This window comes from Anolis carolinensis, unplaced genomic scaffold (genome assembly GCF_035594765.1).
Source record: "Anolis carolinensis isolate JA03-04 unplaced genomic scaffold, rAnoCar3.1.pri scaffold_8, whole genome shotgun sequence".
In the NCBI taxonomy this organism is placed as follows: domain Eukaryota; kingdom Metazoa; phylum Chordata; class Lepidosauria; order Squamata; family Dactyloidae; genus Anolis; species Anolis carolinensis.
The window spans coordinates 15,695,652-15,712,299 of NW_026943819.1; the positions used below are offsets into that span (position 1 = coordinate 15,695,652).

At 40.4% G+C, this 16,648-nt stretch overlaps 1 protein-coding gene across 4 annotated transcripts in view; it reads left to right on the forward strand.

Moving 5' to 3' along the window:
* The first annotated feature begins 4,370 nt into the window (after positions 1 to 4,370).
* fez1 (fasciculation and elongation protein zeta 1) overlaps positions 4,371 to 16,648 on the forward strand; it is a 35,426-nt gene continuing 23,148 nt past the window's right edge. For 3 of the 4 annotated variants that reach the window (XM_008119099.3, XM_003226307.4, XM_008119101.3), the window contains exons 1-2: positions 4,373 to 4,890; positions 13,102 to 13,440. In XM_008119099.3, coding sequence (XP_008117306.1) covers positions 13,133 to 13,440 — 308 coding nt within the window. In that variant the 5' untranslated portion in view covers positions 4,373 to 4,890; positions 13,102 to 13,132. Of the gene's footprint in view, positions 4,891 to 13,101; positions 13,441 to 16,648 lie in introns of all 4 variants that reach the window. The other variant, XM_008119100.3, reaches the window with a different exon arrangement.

Genomic DNA, 16,648 nt, shown 5'->3' on the forward strand with positions numbered 1-16,648 from the left:
TCCTGGCAACACCATAAATATATCATACTAGCTGTGCCCGGCCACGCGTTGCTGTGGCAAAGTCTGGTGGTATGGGAAATAAAGTATTGAGGAATTGGTGGTAGTTAAGGTCAAGGCTAAAGGTTTTCCCCGACATTAAGTCCAGTCGTGTCTGACTCTGGGGGTTGGTGCTCATCTCCATTTCTAAGCCGAAGAGCCGGCGTTGTCCGTAGACTCCTCCAAGGTCATGTGGCATGACTGCATGGAGCGTTGTTACCTTCCCGCCGGAGCAGTACCTATTCATCTACTCACATTGGCATGTTTTCGAACTTGTGCCTGTCCCCTGGGCTGAGTGGGTTGCTAGGAGACCAAGTTGGCAGAGCTTAGCCTTCTAACTGGCAGCAATTGGATAAAAACAATTATTCCTCTCCCTCTAATTAGGACTTTATTTTTCTTTTCTTTTTGTTGTATGAACGTAGAGGCATGGATGAAGGGTTGTGCTGTCAATTTTCAAGGTTGTGGGGTGTTTAGTTTTGTTGTTTTGTCCTAGGCCGAAATTTCATTACCCTTTTATATATATAAGACTTGTGAGAAGGCGAATACCGGTAATTGCTTTTAAGTCTATAAGCAGTGTGTTTCATAATTCAATGAACAGATATGACTTAAGATTTCTCTGCCTCAACCAAGTTTCCCCATAATGACTCTCAAATGCACATTGGAGAACAATTTCTGTCATCCACAGCCAGCACAGCCAGTTGTCTTTAAGACAGTGGAAGCTGTGGTCAGACATCTGGAGAGTCCCTTGTTGAAAAAGACTTAACATAAACCATGCAGAGAAAGTCCAATGTAGTGGAACTTGCTTCTGAGTAAATATACCTGGAGTTATAATATAGATCTTGGTATTGCGGACGAAGGCAATGGTATTCCCTGTAGTAACCTATGGATGAGCTGGACCACAAGGAAGGCTGAGCAAAGGAAGATAGACGCTTTTGAACTGTGGTGTTGGAGGAAAATTCTAAGAGTGCCTTGGACCGCAAGATCAAACCAGTCCATATTCCAGGAAATTATGCCTGACTGCTCACTGGAGAGAAGGATATTAGAGGCAAAGCTGAAGTACTTTGGCCACATCATGAGAAGACAGGAAAGCTTGGAGAAGATCATGATGCTGGGGAAAATGGAAGGAAAAAGGAAGAGAGGAAGAGAGGGCAAGATGGATGGATGGTATGCTTGACCTTGAAGGAGCTGAGGGTGTTGAAGGCCGACAGGGAACTCTGGCGTGGACTGGTCCATGAGGTTATAAAGAGTTGGAAGTGACTGAATGAATAAACAACAGCAAAATTGTCCCTACCATTCAACTTTTGAAGTCTACTTCTGTTCAAAATTAAGTAGATCTAAAACCACTGGACTGACATGCTTGCTGCTGATATGGCTAACATATTCTCTGTCTCCAAGAGTTTTCTCTTAGTGCTATATGTTCTACTCATTAGAGAAGTTCTTACTCTCTTTCATTAGGAGGAAATGCTCACTTCTCTAAATACTATTTTCAGTTTTGAGACAGGAAGAAACTAGTATGCGTGGGGGTTAGTGGAGCAAAGCTATCCCAAATAGCAGTTCTGTTCAGTTAATTATGAGACCCTCTAAATCAGGGGTCCTCGAACTTTTAAAGCAGAGGGCCGGTCCACAATCGTTCAGACTGCTGAGGGGCCAAATTATCATTTGAAAAAAAATTCGAACAAATTCCTGTCTTATTTGCAGTGCAAAACAACAACAACAATGAAAGAACAATACAATATTTAAAAATGAAAACAATTTTAACCAACATAAACCTATCAGGATTTCAATGGAAAGTGTGGGCCTGCTACTGGCCAATGAGATAGTCAAGTGAATTAGGATTGTTGTTGTTGTTGTGTGCCTTCAAGTCATTTCAAATTTTGGGTGAGCCTAAGTCTAAAATTAATTAATTAATTAATTATTCACTACATTTATTCACTACATTTATATCCCACCCTTCTCACCCCGAAGGGGACTCAGAGCAGCTATATGTACATACAATATATTATATTTATTATTTATTTATTTTCAACATTTATATCCTGCCTTTCTCACCCGAGGGGACTCAGGGCGGCTTACAAAAATTGGCAAAATTTAATGCCCAAAATGCAATCATAAAAACAAAACAATATAAACAGATCCATTAATAACATTGTTAAAACACATTATAAAAACCTTAAAAACGTATATATAATTAATTCCATTTATCCGAGGTCCTCGTGCTTCATCCTTAAATCAGGCCATGTCACATTTGTCATTTACTCATCAAAAGCTATTGATATTATATTATTAGCATAGCACAATATTAGCATTCTATATTACAATATTGAACTATATCACTATACTGTAATATTATATGTACAGTAGAGTCTCACTTATCCAACGTAAACGGGCCGACAGAACGTTGGATAAGCGAATATGTTGGATAATAAGGAGGCATTAAGGAAAAGCCTATTAAACATCAAATTAGGTTCTGATTTTACAAATTAAGCACCAGAAACATCATGTTATACAACAAATTTGACAGAAAAAGTAGTTCAATACGCAGTAATGCTATATAGTAATTACTGTATTTACGAATTTAGTACCAAAATATCATGATATATTGAAAACATTGACTACAAAAATGCGTTGGATAATCCAGAACGTTGGATAAGCGAGTGTTGGATAAGTGAGACTCTACTGTAACATATAACATATAATTAATATTATTATATGGTATTATTATTAGAATTACAGTAGAGTCTCACTAATCCAAGCCTCGCTTATCCAAGCCTCTGGATAATCCAAGCCATTTTTGTAGTCAATGTTTCCAATATATCATGATATTTTGGTTCTAAATTCGTAAATACAGTAATTACGACATAACATTACTGCGTATTGAACTACTTTTTCTGTCAAATTTGTTGTATAACATGAAGTTTTGGTGCTTAATTTGTAAAATCATAACCTAATTTGATGTTTAATAGACTTTTCCTTGATCAGTCCTTATAATCCAAGATATTCGCTTATCCAAGCTTCTGCCGGCCCGTTTAGCTTGGATTAGTGAGACTCTACTGTATATTGTATAACATTATATTTTTATCAATATTATATGTATATACAATATATGGAGATGAGTACCACACCCCAGAGTCAGACATGACTGGACTTAACGTCAGGGGAAACCTTTACCTTTACCTTTACAATATATTATTAAAACTGATATAAAATATTATATTGTAAAACTGAGGGCGGGGGCCAGGTAAATGACCTTGGAGGGCTGCATCCGGCCCCCGGGCCTTAGTTTGGGGACCCCTGCTCTAAATCAACAGTACCAGAACTTAGTTACAAAAACCAGAAGTAGTTACAAATAACAACCTACTTGTATTACAACATAATATTACAGTGCTAATATCATTAGGAAGGTTCTTGGAAGACTGAGAAGCTATCTGCCTCTTTAGCCAGATGTTTTGAAATTGTGTTTTTGATTGAAGGCATAGTGAAGTTTTGGCCGGCTATATGTTTTGGATTACAAACCCAAAGGCCCTAGCCAACATCACCAGAGGTATGGAACCCAAAGTACAGCACATGTGTTGTTCTTGATATTAGAACAGCAACATCTCTAAAGATACAACAAACAGATATATGTCATTTTGCTGAAGTGAACGTTATCTAAAGAGATTTCTCAATATGAGTCTGCCTGAGTCTTAAGATCCATGGGAGAGGGCTTTGTCTCAGACCCACGGTCTCTAGGGTATTCAGAAGAAGGCCTCCAAGAATGCCTTCCACAGGGAGATTAGGCTTTCACTATCTCTGTTGTCCTTCCACTGGCCAACAAAGGCCTTTCTAATTCAACTAAGTGGGCCTGTTTTAAAATGTAGTAGTTTGATGTTTTAAATCATTGCAAAAATTTAAGTTTGTTGAGATGTTTTATATGTTTGGAAGACCCTTTGTGTCTCATCCTTGGGATGACGGGAAAACCAATCAAGCAGTCAAGCTTTCAAAACCTCTCTCTGAACATGTGATGCCTGGAACTGAAACATGTCTCAAAATCTGCAAAGAAAAGAAAACTAAATGAAAAGAAAAATGTGACACTTCTACCAAGCCAGTCTCCTCAATCAAATGTTTTTTTCCCCGTAAGGGACAAAAAGCAGAAAGGGGAAGCATCTGATGGTCACTGAAATATCACCAAATGGAGCTTGTGGCACGCTACCTGCGATGTCCTCCATTGACTCTGCAGCCTTCTCCCAGGCTTTGTATTTATTTATTAATGTATTTATTGGAGGCTGACTAACAGATGGCATAACAACACTGCAGTGTGGATGGCACATTCCCAGAGCCTTGGAAGGAACACACTTGGAGCAGATGTTTCAGTTCTGGCGCTGTGAAAAATATTCCTTTGTATTATAAAGATTCCATCCATTCTCTGGGACTGGAAGATGTGATGGCTGTAGACGGACTATAATCAGGAGTGGGTTTCATATCTGAAAAAAGGGAGAGCCTTCTCCCACACTGGCAGCCCTTTGTGCAGCACCCCTTGTTCGAGTGCCGGGGCTCCTGTGTCTTTGGAAGGGCCTGGCATCTGGATTCAAAGCCACTATGGTGTTATTGTTGTTGGTGTCAGTGTCTTGGAGCTAATGCATATTGATGAGGAAGGCTGAGCCCACAGATTGTTCAAGTGCTCTGCAGAGAAAGGGGAGGCAGTGGAGCGGCTGGGAATACGGCACTGTGTTTCCTCTCCTGTAAAGGCAGGCGGGCAGCTGCTGCTGCTGCTTCCCATCACAGATCCGGGATTTGGTGTTCTTCCTTCCCTCTTTCCATCACTGGAACATACTGGATGGGATGCTGAGCTAAGAGCAGAGTTTCTGCTATACTCAGGTAGGTGTCTGTGATCCCTAGGACGGGTGGTGTGGTGGGGGATTAGCGGGGCAAGGCAGCATCCGTCACTCACATGCGAGGGCTTAGAAGCATCCCCTTCCTATTGTTTGTTGCAAAAGGCCTGGCTGATGGCACTTTTTGAGCTGCTTGCTGTTCTAACATGAGAAATGGCTTTGCTGTGTCCCTTTGCCATTTGTGAAGAGAAGAGGCAGTGCAGCTGCATATCTATGGTGGCTCTTGTTGGCATTGAACACTGTACACAGTGTGCCATCTGAGAGTCCTCTTGTGTGGGTATGTCTGTGTATCTGATGATTGTTTGCCTGTTTTGGAAGGGGATATACACACACCACATACACACAATTTCTTCTTTGGGATTGGGTCATAGATACTTCCCATACACACAGCTTCTTTTGTGTCTGAGACAGGCTCTGTGAGAAGCTTTGTATGTACAGGTGGCTCATGTGCATCACTGCCAAAGAGGTGGATGGCAAACATCAACACAAAGCATGGAGGATATGACTGTGTGTTTGGGTGAGACAAAGGGGATCGTGCTGGGAATCAGGGGCATAGATTTTTATTCATGACACTGCATGTAGTATGACCGTTGATGGTGGCTTGTTTGCTTTTTCATAGTAGGAAAGATGTCTGATGCTCAAGCAGTTTACAACTGAGTATGGATATTTTTGGGGTGTGCTGCTGCATGACCGGAAAATGGTGATGTGCTACAATTGTTTTGACTCTGAGAAGGAAACCACTGTGCTTGGCCTCTGAAGCATTTCTGTATCCATGATTCAGGGCTGAGAGAGAAAGAGAACTTGGTTTGTGTGATTTCCAAGGAATGATGGCTGGGTGTCTAATGCATTGCTATTGTGCTTGTGGTGTGAGCACAAGGTTGCTCCTATGGACAGGTTAGAAAGAAGGGAGGAAGCAAGAAGAGGTCATTCTGGACACAATTTTTGCATTTCTGTTTCCTTGTTTATTTTGTTAGGAGACAAGTGAGGGGGAAAGGATTCTTCCCAACTGGCTCACAAAGCAAGGTGACCTCTAATGCACTCTTACCGTGACAGTGTAGCTCTGATAGTGACTCCGCAGGGAGGCCTAGAGAGAGTGCAAACACAGCCCTCCTGGCAATGGCCTGAGCTCCTGTCAGCATCTGGCATCCTTGCACAGCTATTGACGGCTCCTTGTCCTGGCAGGCCTGCTGCTGATGCTTGCATTTCATTGCATTTTCCTTCCATCCAGTGTTCAGAGGCAATAGCTGTCAGGCTATAACTGTCTGTATGGTTTGAATTACAGCTCCCAGAATCCCTGTCCATTGGCCATGGTGGCTGGTGCTTTTGGGAACTGAAGTCCAAAACATGTGCATGAACAGCTTTGAAACATCTGAGCACAGCTTCCATATTAATATCTCTCACAAATTGTCACAGTGAGGAAATGTGGACTCTGCCAACAATGTACATAATGATGCCATTATGATCCTACCTTAACTTCTATTTTAACATCCTATGGAATCCTGGGGTTGGTGATCTGGTGGTGCGCTACCACTCCCTGGCTGAGAATTGTCAATGCCCCTCTCTAAACTGCAAATCCTATCATCCCATGGAAAGCATTTTAAAGCTAGTTTTATTTATTTATTTATTTATTTTTATTTATTTATTAAACTTATATACCGCTACTCCCAGTTTGGCTTGGAGCGGTTTACAAAAATAGATTAAAACAATACACTTGGCTTTAAATAACAATAAAAACAATAAAAACAACAATAAAAGCAACAATAAAAACAGACATAGCCCCGAGTTTTTCACCCATTGAAAGCTTGTCGGAAGAGCAAGGTTTTGTAGGCTTTCTGAAAGGCAAGTAAGTCTCGGGTGGTTCGAGTTTCAACTGGAAAGGCATTCCATAAATGAGGGGCTACAATCGAGAAGGCTCTCTGCCTAGTAGAAGACAAATGGTAAGTCCGTATGTTAGGGACTTCAAGCAAATTTTGGTCTTCGGACCGAAGTAATCTCTGGGGTTGGTAGGGGGATAAGTGGGCCCTCAGGTACGCTGGCCCCAGACCATGTAAGGCCTTGAAAGTTAGTACCAGTTAGTTTTCAAAGCTGATGTGCAATTTGCAAACTCTTCTGCACAGAATCTGTATGTGATTGATTGGTTTTGAAAATTGCATTCCCTGCACAGGAAATAGTATTTTCTGCATAGAAAATAAAGTTCTTGTTGGTTTCTGTGCTGAAAATGCTATGTTCTTTACAAATCTCCTAAACACTTTTTTGTGCAAAATAATTTCTCTATTACAGATTTTTTCATGCAGAAAACAGATTTTTTTTCTGTGCAGGTTTCTGTGCAGAAACTGCTTTTTCAATTCAAAACAACCACATGTGAGTTTTATGCATCTTCGGAACCAAACAGGCACATTTTCCTGCATTCTGGATTCTCTTTGCTAGGGTTGCTTGCAACATATTTTTCAATCATTTTTCAATATTCCTTTTGCACTAGAGCATGAATCTACTTTAAATATGGTTTCTGCCTCCTGGGGTTTATAGTTTGGTGAGGCCCAGGACCTGTTTGGCTGAGCTGTTTAAAGCCTCCTCCCTAGGGTGGATTTAAGGTGGATCTAGTGGATCCAAGCTCTAGGATGATGAGGTTCTTACTCTCACCATGCTTTTCAACTTTGATGAATATAAAAGAGAAAGACAGAGAGAATGCAAATCAGATGTGTGTTAACTGCCTGTATTTATCTGGAAAGATTGTCCTTAATATTTTCTGTTTTGTCCTTCTATTTATTTTTATTTGATGTTATTGTTAGTATTTTGTATATGTTATAATGCTAAAGTTGCGGACACAGGAATGACCTGTAAAGCCACCTCAGTTATTCTTTACCTAAGAAAGCCCGATGGCATTCATGGGGTTGCCATAAGTTAAAAGGTGTCTTGAAAACACAAATGTGCACACACAACTCTACAGTGCTCTGTCCCAAACACATTACTCTGAACATAATTTCCATTCTCTAATCCTAACCTTGTTTATATCTGGTTTCAAGCCCTCTATTTTTAATTTTCACACATGAAAATTTCTTTTTATTTAATTTATTATTATTCATTTATTTACCATATTAATATAAGTTTGTTAGGATTTTTCTGATTAATTTAACTGTCTTTGGGCATATTTTTCAATTAAGTGCATTTTATGCATTCTGTTTTTTGCAAATGCTCATAGACTTAAATTGGCCAGCCCTTGGAAAAGAAGATTTCCTTTAACAGTGCTTCAAATGAATTCCCGTACTTTGTTAAACAGACTCAAGAGTGTCCAAATGAGGTTGGAGGGCTTGTTGTTTCTCCTAATGACTTGGTTCATCCATGAGAGTCACCTGAAACTGTTTCTTCATTCACAGTATCACAGATAGCCCTCTCTAACTGTGCTTCAGTGTGCCAAAATTGCAAGTTCCTGGTTAAGGAGTTGGCATAAAACAGCCTCCAGATATGCGGGAAGAGATTTGAGCACGAGACCTTCAGTGGGTCACCATTCTTGGTGTTGCTTCCCTTCCACCTCCTCCTTCCTCTCTCCTTCTCCATTTCTGCCACACATTCACTTGCCAGAAATAGCATTGAGGCATGCAGGATAAAGAGGAGAAGCAGGAAGTTCCTGATACTAGTGGATTCTTTGCTGGAGCCTTGCATCAATAGGTAAATATGGCCATGCCAACTTGCCTTGGCATTTTTTGTAGTCAGACTGTCTGTGGTTGGTTTCTGTAAACAACTGGTTCCCAACCTTTTTTTGAACAGGGACCACCTTGACCAGGGACCACTCTCCAACATTAGTACCAAAAGGGTTACAAATCAGTTTTTGGTCAACTTTAGATTTGGTTTGGTTATTTGGGGTGCTGATTCAGAAAATTGTATTGGATAAACCACATCAGCTCCAGTTTCTGATGCAGAACATATGGCATCCAATAGTCACCATCTGCTTGCCCACAAAAAACCATATTTAATAATCTAGAGCTGATGTGGTCTATCCAATGCAATTTTCTGAATCAGCACCCCAAATAACCCCAGGAACAGGTCTAAAAACAAAAACATCGATGTGCTCCCATTTCCAGGCGCCATATAGAACGGCTCCACTCAGGGGGAGGGAGGAGGAGGAGAAGCAGCAGTCAGGAGTCTTATTGTCGCACCTTTTGTGAGTAGTCAGCCTCTCCCCTCCTGAAAACCCCATTGCCTCAGCACTATAAGACAGTTTTGCGAATACATGAGGAAACACAGAAAATACTACAAAAATCATTCCCAATGAAGCCAGAATCTTATTTACTTAGACTGACGGAAAATACAATAAATTTAAATCAGAATGAGGACAAAATATTTACCTATGCAGTGACAGCTGCAAGAATAACCTTTGCTAAGCACTGGAAACAAAAAGATATCCCAACAAAACAGCAATGGCTGGAGAAATTGGATGATATATATGATATGGATAAACTAACATATTTAATGAAAGCAAATAGAGGAAATGTAATAAAATGAACAGACTGGGAAAAATATGAAGAATATAAGAAAAAGTTAAAGGAAAAATAAGCAAAAGGAGAACCCGAAGAAAAGATATTACAGAACTAGACCAGACTATTAAAAAAAGGGGAAAGGAAAAGAAATAAAAACTAAACCACAAAGAACAAAAAGCGGAAAGACAAACATAATTTTTTATTTTTTATTTTCCTGTTTAACCCCCTTTTATTATTTAATTTATGTTCTTAATTTATGTAATTGATGTGTCCCCCCTTTTCTTTTCTTTCTCCCTCTCTTTTTTTTGTTTTTTGTTGTTTTAATATTCACTTATCCCACTCTTTTTAATGTATGTACACGAAAGAAAATTTGAATAAAAATTATATTTAAAAAAAGAAAAAAAAGACAGTTTTGTGAGACCAGTCACTCTCATCGCAGTGGTGTAGTAATGGTGGCCATATTTTAGTTCTTGGGGACCACCGGTGGTCCACGGGCCACAGGTTGGGAACCACTGCTGTAAACGAAAGGTGAGCAGCTGGACTGGAGGCGAGACCATTTTTCACAGGCCAAGACCTCAGGGAGGCACATTACATCCACCATGCTTTAAGCAGAAGTGACATGACATCACTTCCATGTTGGCCTCCTGCTGTTTTCTGATCACATTTTAAATTGGTGGTGAGTGGGAGCAAGCCTGTTGTATTTTGCAGCATTTAAAACAGGCATGGGCAAACTGGCCCTCCCGGTGTTTTGGACTCCAACTCCCACAATTCCTAACAGCCTCAGGAAAGGGCCTGAGGCTGTTAGGAATTGTGGGAGTTGAAGTCCGAAGTTTGCCCATGCCTGTTTTAAACCCTTTTAAGGATGATTTTTTGGACCGAAAATGCTCCCATGTAGGTTTTATGGGTGCGGAGGCACCAAAGAACCCAAAAGGCACATACGGCTTTAACCATTATAACCATTACCCTGTTTCCCTGAAAATAAGACATCCCCAGAAAATAAGACTTAGTAGAGGTTTTGCTGAATTGCTGAATATAAGGCGTCCTCCGAAAGTAAGACCTAGTAAAGTTTTTGTTTGGAAGCATGCAGGATTGATAAATGTACATACCATAGATTGTTGTACGTGGAAATAAAGGTAGTAACAAGAAATAATAATAATATAATAATAACATTATTCTTGTATACCCAGAAGGGGCTCAGGGCAGCTTACACAGGGACAAGCCCAACAACAACATACATTTACATACGAACAGAAACTTAAAACAGAAATTTAAAAACAGTATAGCAATAAAATATGATACAGAAATTCTTGAAAGGATTCACAGTTTGGTTATGCTGTTTTGTGATGACAACTACTGTACAGTAGATAATAAATGATCATTTTTTAAAAATTCAACCATAAATGCGAATTCTTCTTTGTGGAAAAATAAGACATCCCCTGAAAATAAGACCTAGTGCATCTTTGGGAGCAAAAAATAATATAAGACACTGTCTTATTTTTGGGGAAACAGGGTAGTATTTCATAGATAGTGAGGGAAGGCAGCCCAAATGTGCTGTATCTGAGCAGCTGTTTTTTCCAGTGTTTTTCCTTCCTTTGTGGCTGCTACCAGCACTGTTTATGGATCAGCAGCATCCCAATCAGAGTTTCTAAAAAGGAGCCACATCTTTCTAGGTAGGTTGCTATAATAATCTAAAAAGAGATGAGGATTCTTGAAGCAAAAGTCTGGGGAACCTTCAAGAGAGGGGTGGCAGAGTTGTGCGCATGTTGAAGCGAAGGGCAGAGTTGAATGGTGGCGACGGTTTCCTCAGCCATTCATTTCCAATTCCCCATTTTCCTTTGACTCCCATCTTCATCTGCTTCTGTCACATGGTGTGTGGCCAAAGGGAATCCAACTCTGCATGTTAAATGAAGCAGCTATCAGAAGCCATTGCTGTCTGCCCAGAAGCTGGGTGTCCTCTTGGAATTGGAGGTCATTCTTGCTACAGGAGACTGCATTCTTTTAAGGGAATTCAAGATGACAACAGTGAAAATCCAGTGCAGAGGGATCGAAAGGATAGTGATTGGCAGGGGGAGGGAAGGGGAGGACAGCCCTGGAGCTTTCATGTTTTTTAAAAGTCTTGACTCTGTGCTTAACCATGGAGAACTAAGGTGCTATTGTTATTCTCCATAGAAAATGTGTGAAAGAGTTCAGGACCAGAATAATAAAACCCCCTGGTGTAGCAAGGTCAAGAGTGAAGCAGAGCTATTGTTGGAACAGCATGGCAAGTAGGGATGGGGAATGAATAGCACAGGGAGTAGTGGGGGCATTAACAGATTGTTTTAGGAGGCAGATATGTTGACAGATTCTTCTATAATGAAATTCTGGCTGAAGCAGATTCTTTTCACTCATAAATAACTCACAGAAGTTATTAGAAGAGATTTTTTTATTATCTCTAAAAGAGGAACCAGTGATCCTACAAATGATGACGAACAACTGTGTTTGCTATATTTCTCAGGCTGGCTGATGTTAATGAGATTTGGAACCCAACAACATCTGTCTGCCTGCATGTATATCAAAGCCATACATATGATGGGGCCCTGGGGGCGCAGTGTGTTAAAGCGCTGAGCTGCTGAACTTGCGGACCAAAAGGTCGCAGGTTTGAAACCGGAGAGTGGAATGAGTGCCCGCTATTGCTCCAGCTTTTGCCAACCTAGCAGTTCGAAAACATGCAAATGTGAGTAGATCAATAGGTACTGCTCCGGCAGGAAGGCAACAGCGCTCCATGCAGTCATGGTGGCCACATGACCTTGGAGGTGTCTACGGACAACGCCGGCTCTTCGGCTTAGAAATGGAGATGAGCACCAACCCGCAGAGTCCGACATGACTGGACTTAAACCTTTACCTTTACCTACATATGATTCTGAATTAAAAATGTCCAGTATTCCATACCACTAATAATTATAATTATGGATTGCCAATTCAATTCAATCTGATTTGTTGATCCAGCCAGGAAACCTCACTTGTACATTTATTTATTATTTATTTATTTACAGCATTTATATTCCGCCCTTCTCACCCCGAAGGGGACTCAGGGCGGATCACATTACACATATAGGCAAACATTCAATGCCTTTTAACATAGAACAAAGACAAACAAACATAGGCTCCAAGCGGGGCTCGAACTCATGACCTCCTGGTCAGAGTGATTCATTGCAGTTAATTGCACTGGCTTGCTCTCCCGCCTGCGCCACAGCCCGGGCCTACATATCATGCATTGATTCTGTGCCTTTTAACCATGTTCCCTTTACACCAATACCCTTTTTTCTAAGATTCAATAGGTTTATGTTTAGATATGTATAGACATTTGGATCACTTCCTATTTATTTTGGCATATCTGCTGTTCCTGATTTATCTAATTGGCTCTTGAAGGTCTTGAAATTCCGGTTGCCATGTCAGACTTGTGTCTGTGGCTAATTCATATTCCTTCCTTGTTTGTTGTCGGATCCCTTGCGGGCCTTTGTTTCTTTACCCGCCTCTGTATTTTCAGCACTGAAAGGCTATATACCCATTCAATAACAGGAAAGAAAAGTCCTAATTGGTTGCAATTTGGAGATTCCAGAAAGCTAAGCACTAAGAATAAATGAGAGCTAGAGCTGATCGTACAAATGACACACACCCAGGATATGTGCATGGATTGACCATATAGCACTGCAGCAACTCACTGATGTTCTTTGTAATTTCAGAGGTCATCCTTCTTCCACCAGCCAAGCTACAATGGAGGCCCCTCTGGTGAGCCTGGATGAAGAGTTTGAAGACCTGAGGCCATGCTACATAGAGGAGAGGGAAGAGAAATCGTGTTATTTCTATGGCTCCTCTCCTCTCCTGGAAGACCCCTTGCTTTCTGAGCTTGAGAATTTCTCCTCCGAAATCATCAGCTTCAAGTCCATGGAAGACTTGGTGAATGAATTCGACGAGAAGCTCAACGTTTGCTTTCGGAATTACAATGCCAAAACGGAGAACTTGGCCCCTGTGAAAAACCATCTTCAGATACAAGAAGAGGAGGAAAATTTACAAGATGAGGAGTGAGTAGTAGTAGTTATTCTTAGAATTTGTGTCCCGCGCTTCATCGGAAAATGGCCCAGATTTGATTACGGAGGTCAGTAGTAAGACTGTTCTCAAAAACAAGAAGAAAAGAGAATGGAAATTGGGGAAAAGGAAATACAGGCACTGGTTCTTGTTGCAAAGTTCTTTATAGCTATTGTTTCAGGAAAGGAGGAAGGAAGCGAGCGAGCTCCCCATAGTTATGCTTTCTTTGGACAACAGAGAACCTGTCTGGAGGAAGACTACCCTTCACCTCCTCCTCTATTTGTTGTTAACTTTAGTTATAACCCACTTCCCCCTATAAACGAGGTCATAGATAGGATTACAAATTGAATCAAATGTAGTGTGTAGCTAAAACATATAGAAGGTTAACATTAGCCAGGATACTAGATCCACTAGGAGTAATTCTGTTTTTTCTCTTCTCATTGCCCTCTTTCTTTACTAATGTGTTGTCACAACAGCTTCTTCTAGATACTGGATTGGTCAGTAAAGAACATTGAATATGTCCATCTGTAACAACAATTAAAAGACATATGCAAGTACAATTTCATATTATGTCTCCACATACCATCCTCATCAATAGGATTCTGGCAATTAAAATGTATAAGCGTTAAAACCAATTTAAAACTTGGTTTTAATTTGATATATATATAAAAAACACAGACAAAGTTAAACACTTGTCATTATACTAAATTTTCTTTGACCAGAAGCTGGCCAGTTGGAGTACCTCTGGTGTCTCTGTAAGAAGGTCTTCCATTGTGCATGTGGCAGGGATCAGGCTGCATTGTATTTTTTAAAAAATGCTTTTATTAATTTATCAATCCAAATGTACAAGCTCACACTTTCCTCATTCTACAATATCTCAAACACATCATGTTGCATACAATCCGACAACAACAACAACAAAAAAAATCAAGAACATCCCCAAGCATATTTCCCATCAGTCTTTTAACTTTTCCATTACAACTTCACTATACATCTCTCCACTACACACCCTTTATCTACCTATACATGTTTTATTTTCAATATTATTATTATTAATTTATAATTCAAAATGTATAAGTATACATTCTTTCCTCATTTTACAGTATCCCAGACATATCACATTGTATGCAATCCAATAATAAAGAAAAATCAGAATCAAAACATCTTTATGCATATTTCTTATCAGTTTTAGACTTTTCCATTACAACTTTACTACATATCTCTCTACTACACCTTTTTATCTACTTATACAGGTTTTATTTATTTATTTATTTATTTATTTATTATTGTTATGCCTTTCCCCCCTCTTCCCTTCCCCTTATTTTGTGCCACCTTCACCAGGACCATAGAAACCATAAACTAAGTTAAAAACTTGGCATTATACTAAATTTTCTTTGACCAGAAGCTGGCCAGTTGGAGTGCCTCTGGTGTCGCTGTGAGAAGGTCCTCCACTGTGCATGTGGCAGGACTCAGGCTGCATTGTAGTCAGTGGTCTGTGGTTTGCTCTTCTCCACACTTGCATGTTGCGGACTCCAATTTGTAGCCCCATTTCTTAAGGTTGGCTCTGCATCTCATGATGCCAGCGCCTTCCAAGTCGCCCAGTCTTCTGTGTGCCCAGGAGGGAGTTTCTCATCCGGTCTCAGCCATGGGTTGAGATTCTGGGTCTTAGTCTGCCACTTTTGGACTCTCACTTGCTGAGGTGTTCCTGCGAGTATCTCTGTGGATCTTAGAAAGCTGTTTCTTGATTTAAGATGTTGATTTGCTGGCTGATATCCAAACAGAGGATGGGCCAGAGATGTCAATGCCTTGGTCCTTTCATTGCTGGCTGCCACTTCCCGACGGATGTCAGGTGGTGATAATACAGTAGATATTAGCAAACTATGGGGCAGATATCAGCAAACTTCTTTTGTTGACAGGCAAAAGAAACCCTGCATCTCTTGTATGGACAGAAGAATACTTTCTCTTTGTTTTGCTTTACAAGGACCAGATTTTTCCAGGATTTGTGTTCTTTCTGCTGTTGTTTCTGTTCCACTCCTGTTTATGTTTAGTCCCCTGCAGCTGGTAGGATTTCCCCCTCCCCATCTTTTCTTGGCTTGATCCCAGAAATGTGGCTTGTGTTTTTATCTGAATAGAAACATTGTTTAGTATTCTAAAGATGTCTCTCCACAAAGCCTTACCTTTCCAAAAGCCATTTATGCCAAATATCCTGCTCTACTAGATTTCAACATAGTGCTAGTTTTGTTCTGGTAGAAAACAACAAACATCAAGTAATCTGGAAAAGGCAACATGACTGATATCAAAATATTTGGGACTTGCCCTGAGAGAGTCAAATCTTGCTTCATGCTCTCTGGCTCCCATTGGCTCTTACCAGAAACACTGTGTGCGCTGATGCATGTTCAGGTGCCTGCATCTTGACTGGTTGGAATGAGATAATTATGTCTGGATTGTGGTATAGGAGATAAAAAGCTAGTTTCGTGGATTTTACTGGGATGCTAATTTGAAAACTGAAATACAGGTCTTTCTAATCACTTGTTACCAGGGGCCCATTTACACTACAGAATTATAGTACTGTAATTCCACTTTCACTGTCATGGGTTCATTCTGTGATATTTGGGACATGTAGTATGAGCTGTGGTGCAGCTGGCTAGTAACCAGCTGCAATAAATCACTACTGACCGAGAGGTCATGAGTTTGAAGCCCGGGTCGGGTTAAGCCCCCGACCATTAAATAGCCCGGCTTGCTGTTGACCTATGCAGCCCTTAAAGACAGTTGCATCTGTCAAGTAGGGAAATTTAGGTACGCTTTATGCGGGAGGCTAATTTAACTAATTTACAACATCATAAAAACTGCCAGCAAAACACGAGGAAAGGAATGAGGAAGTACAGCCACTAGTGGACAGTGAAGCAACAGCTCCCCCTGTGGCCAGAATCGTGAAGCTGGAAAAAAAAAGTTAAATGCCTCTTGTCTGTCTATATATGTTGTTTGTCTGTTGGCATTGAATGTTTGCCATATATGTGTTCATTGTAATCCACCCTGAGTCCCCTTCAGGGTGAGAAGGGCGGAATATAAATACTGTAAATAAATAAATAAACTGTAAATAGACTCTAGAGCAGTGGTTCCCAGCATTTTTTTGACCAGGGAACCCTCTCTAACATTAGTACCAAAAGGGTTAACTTTAGATTCAGTTTGTTTATTTGGGGTGTT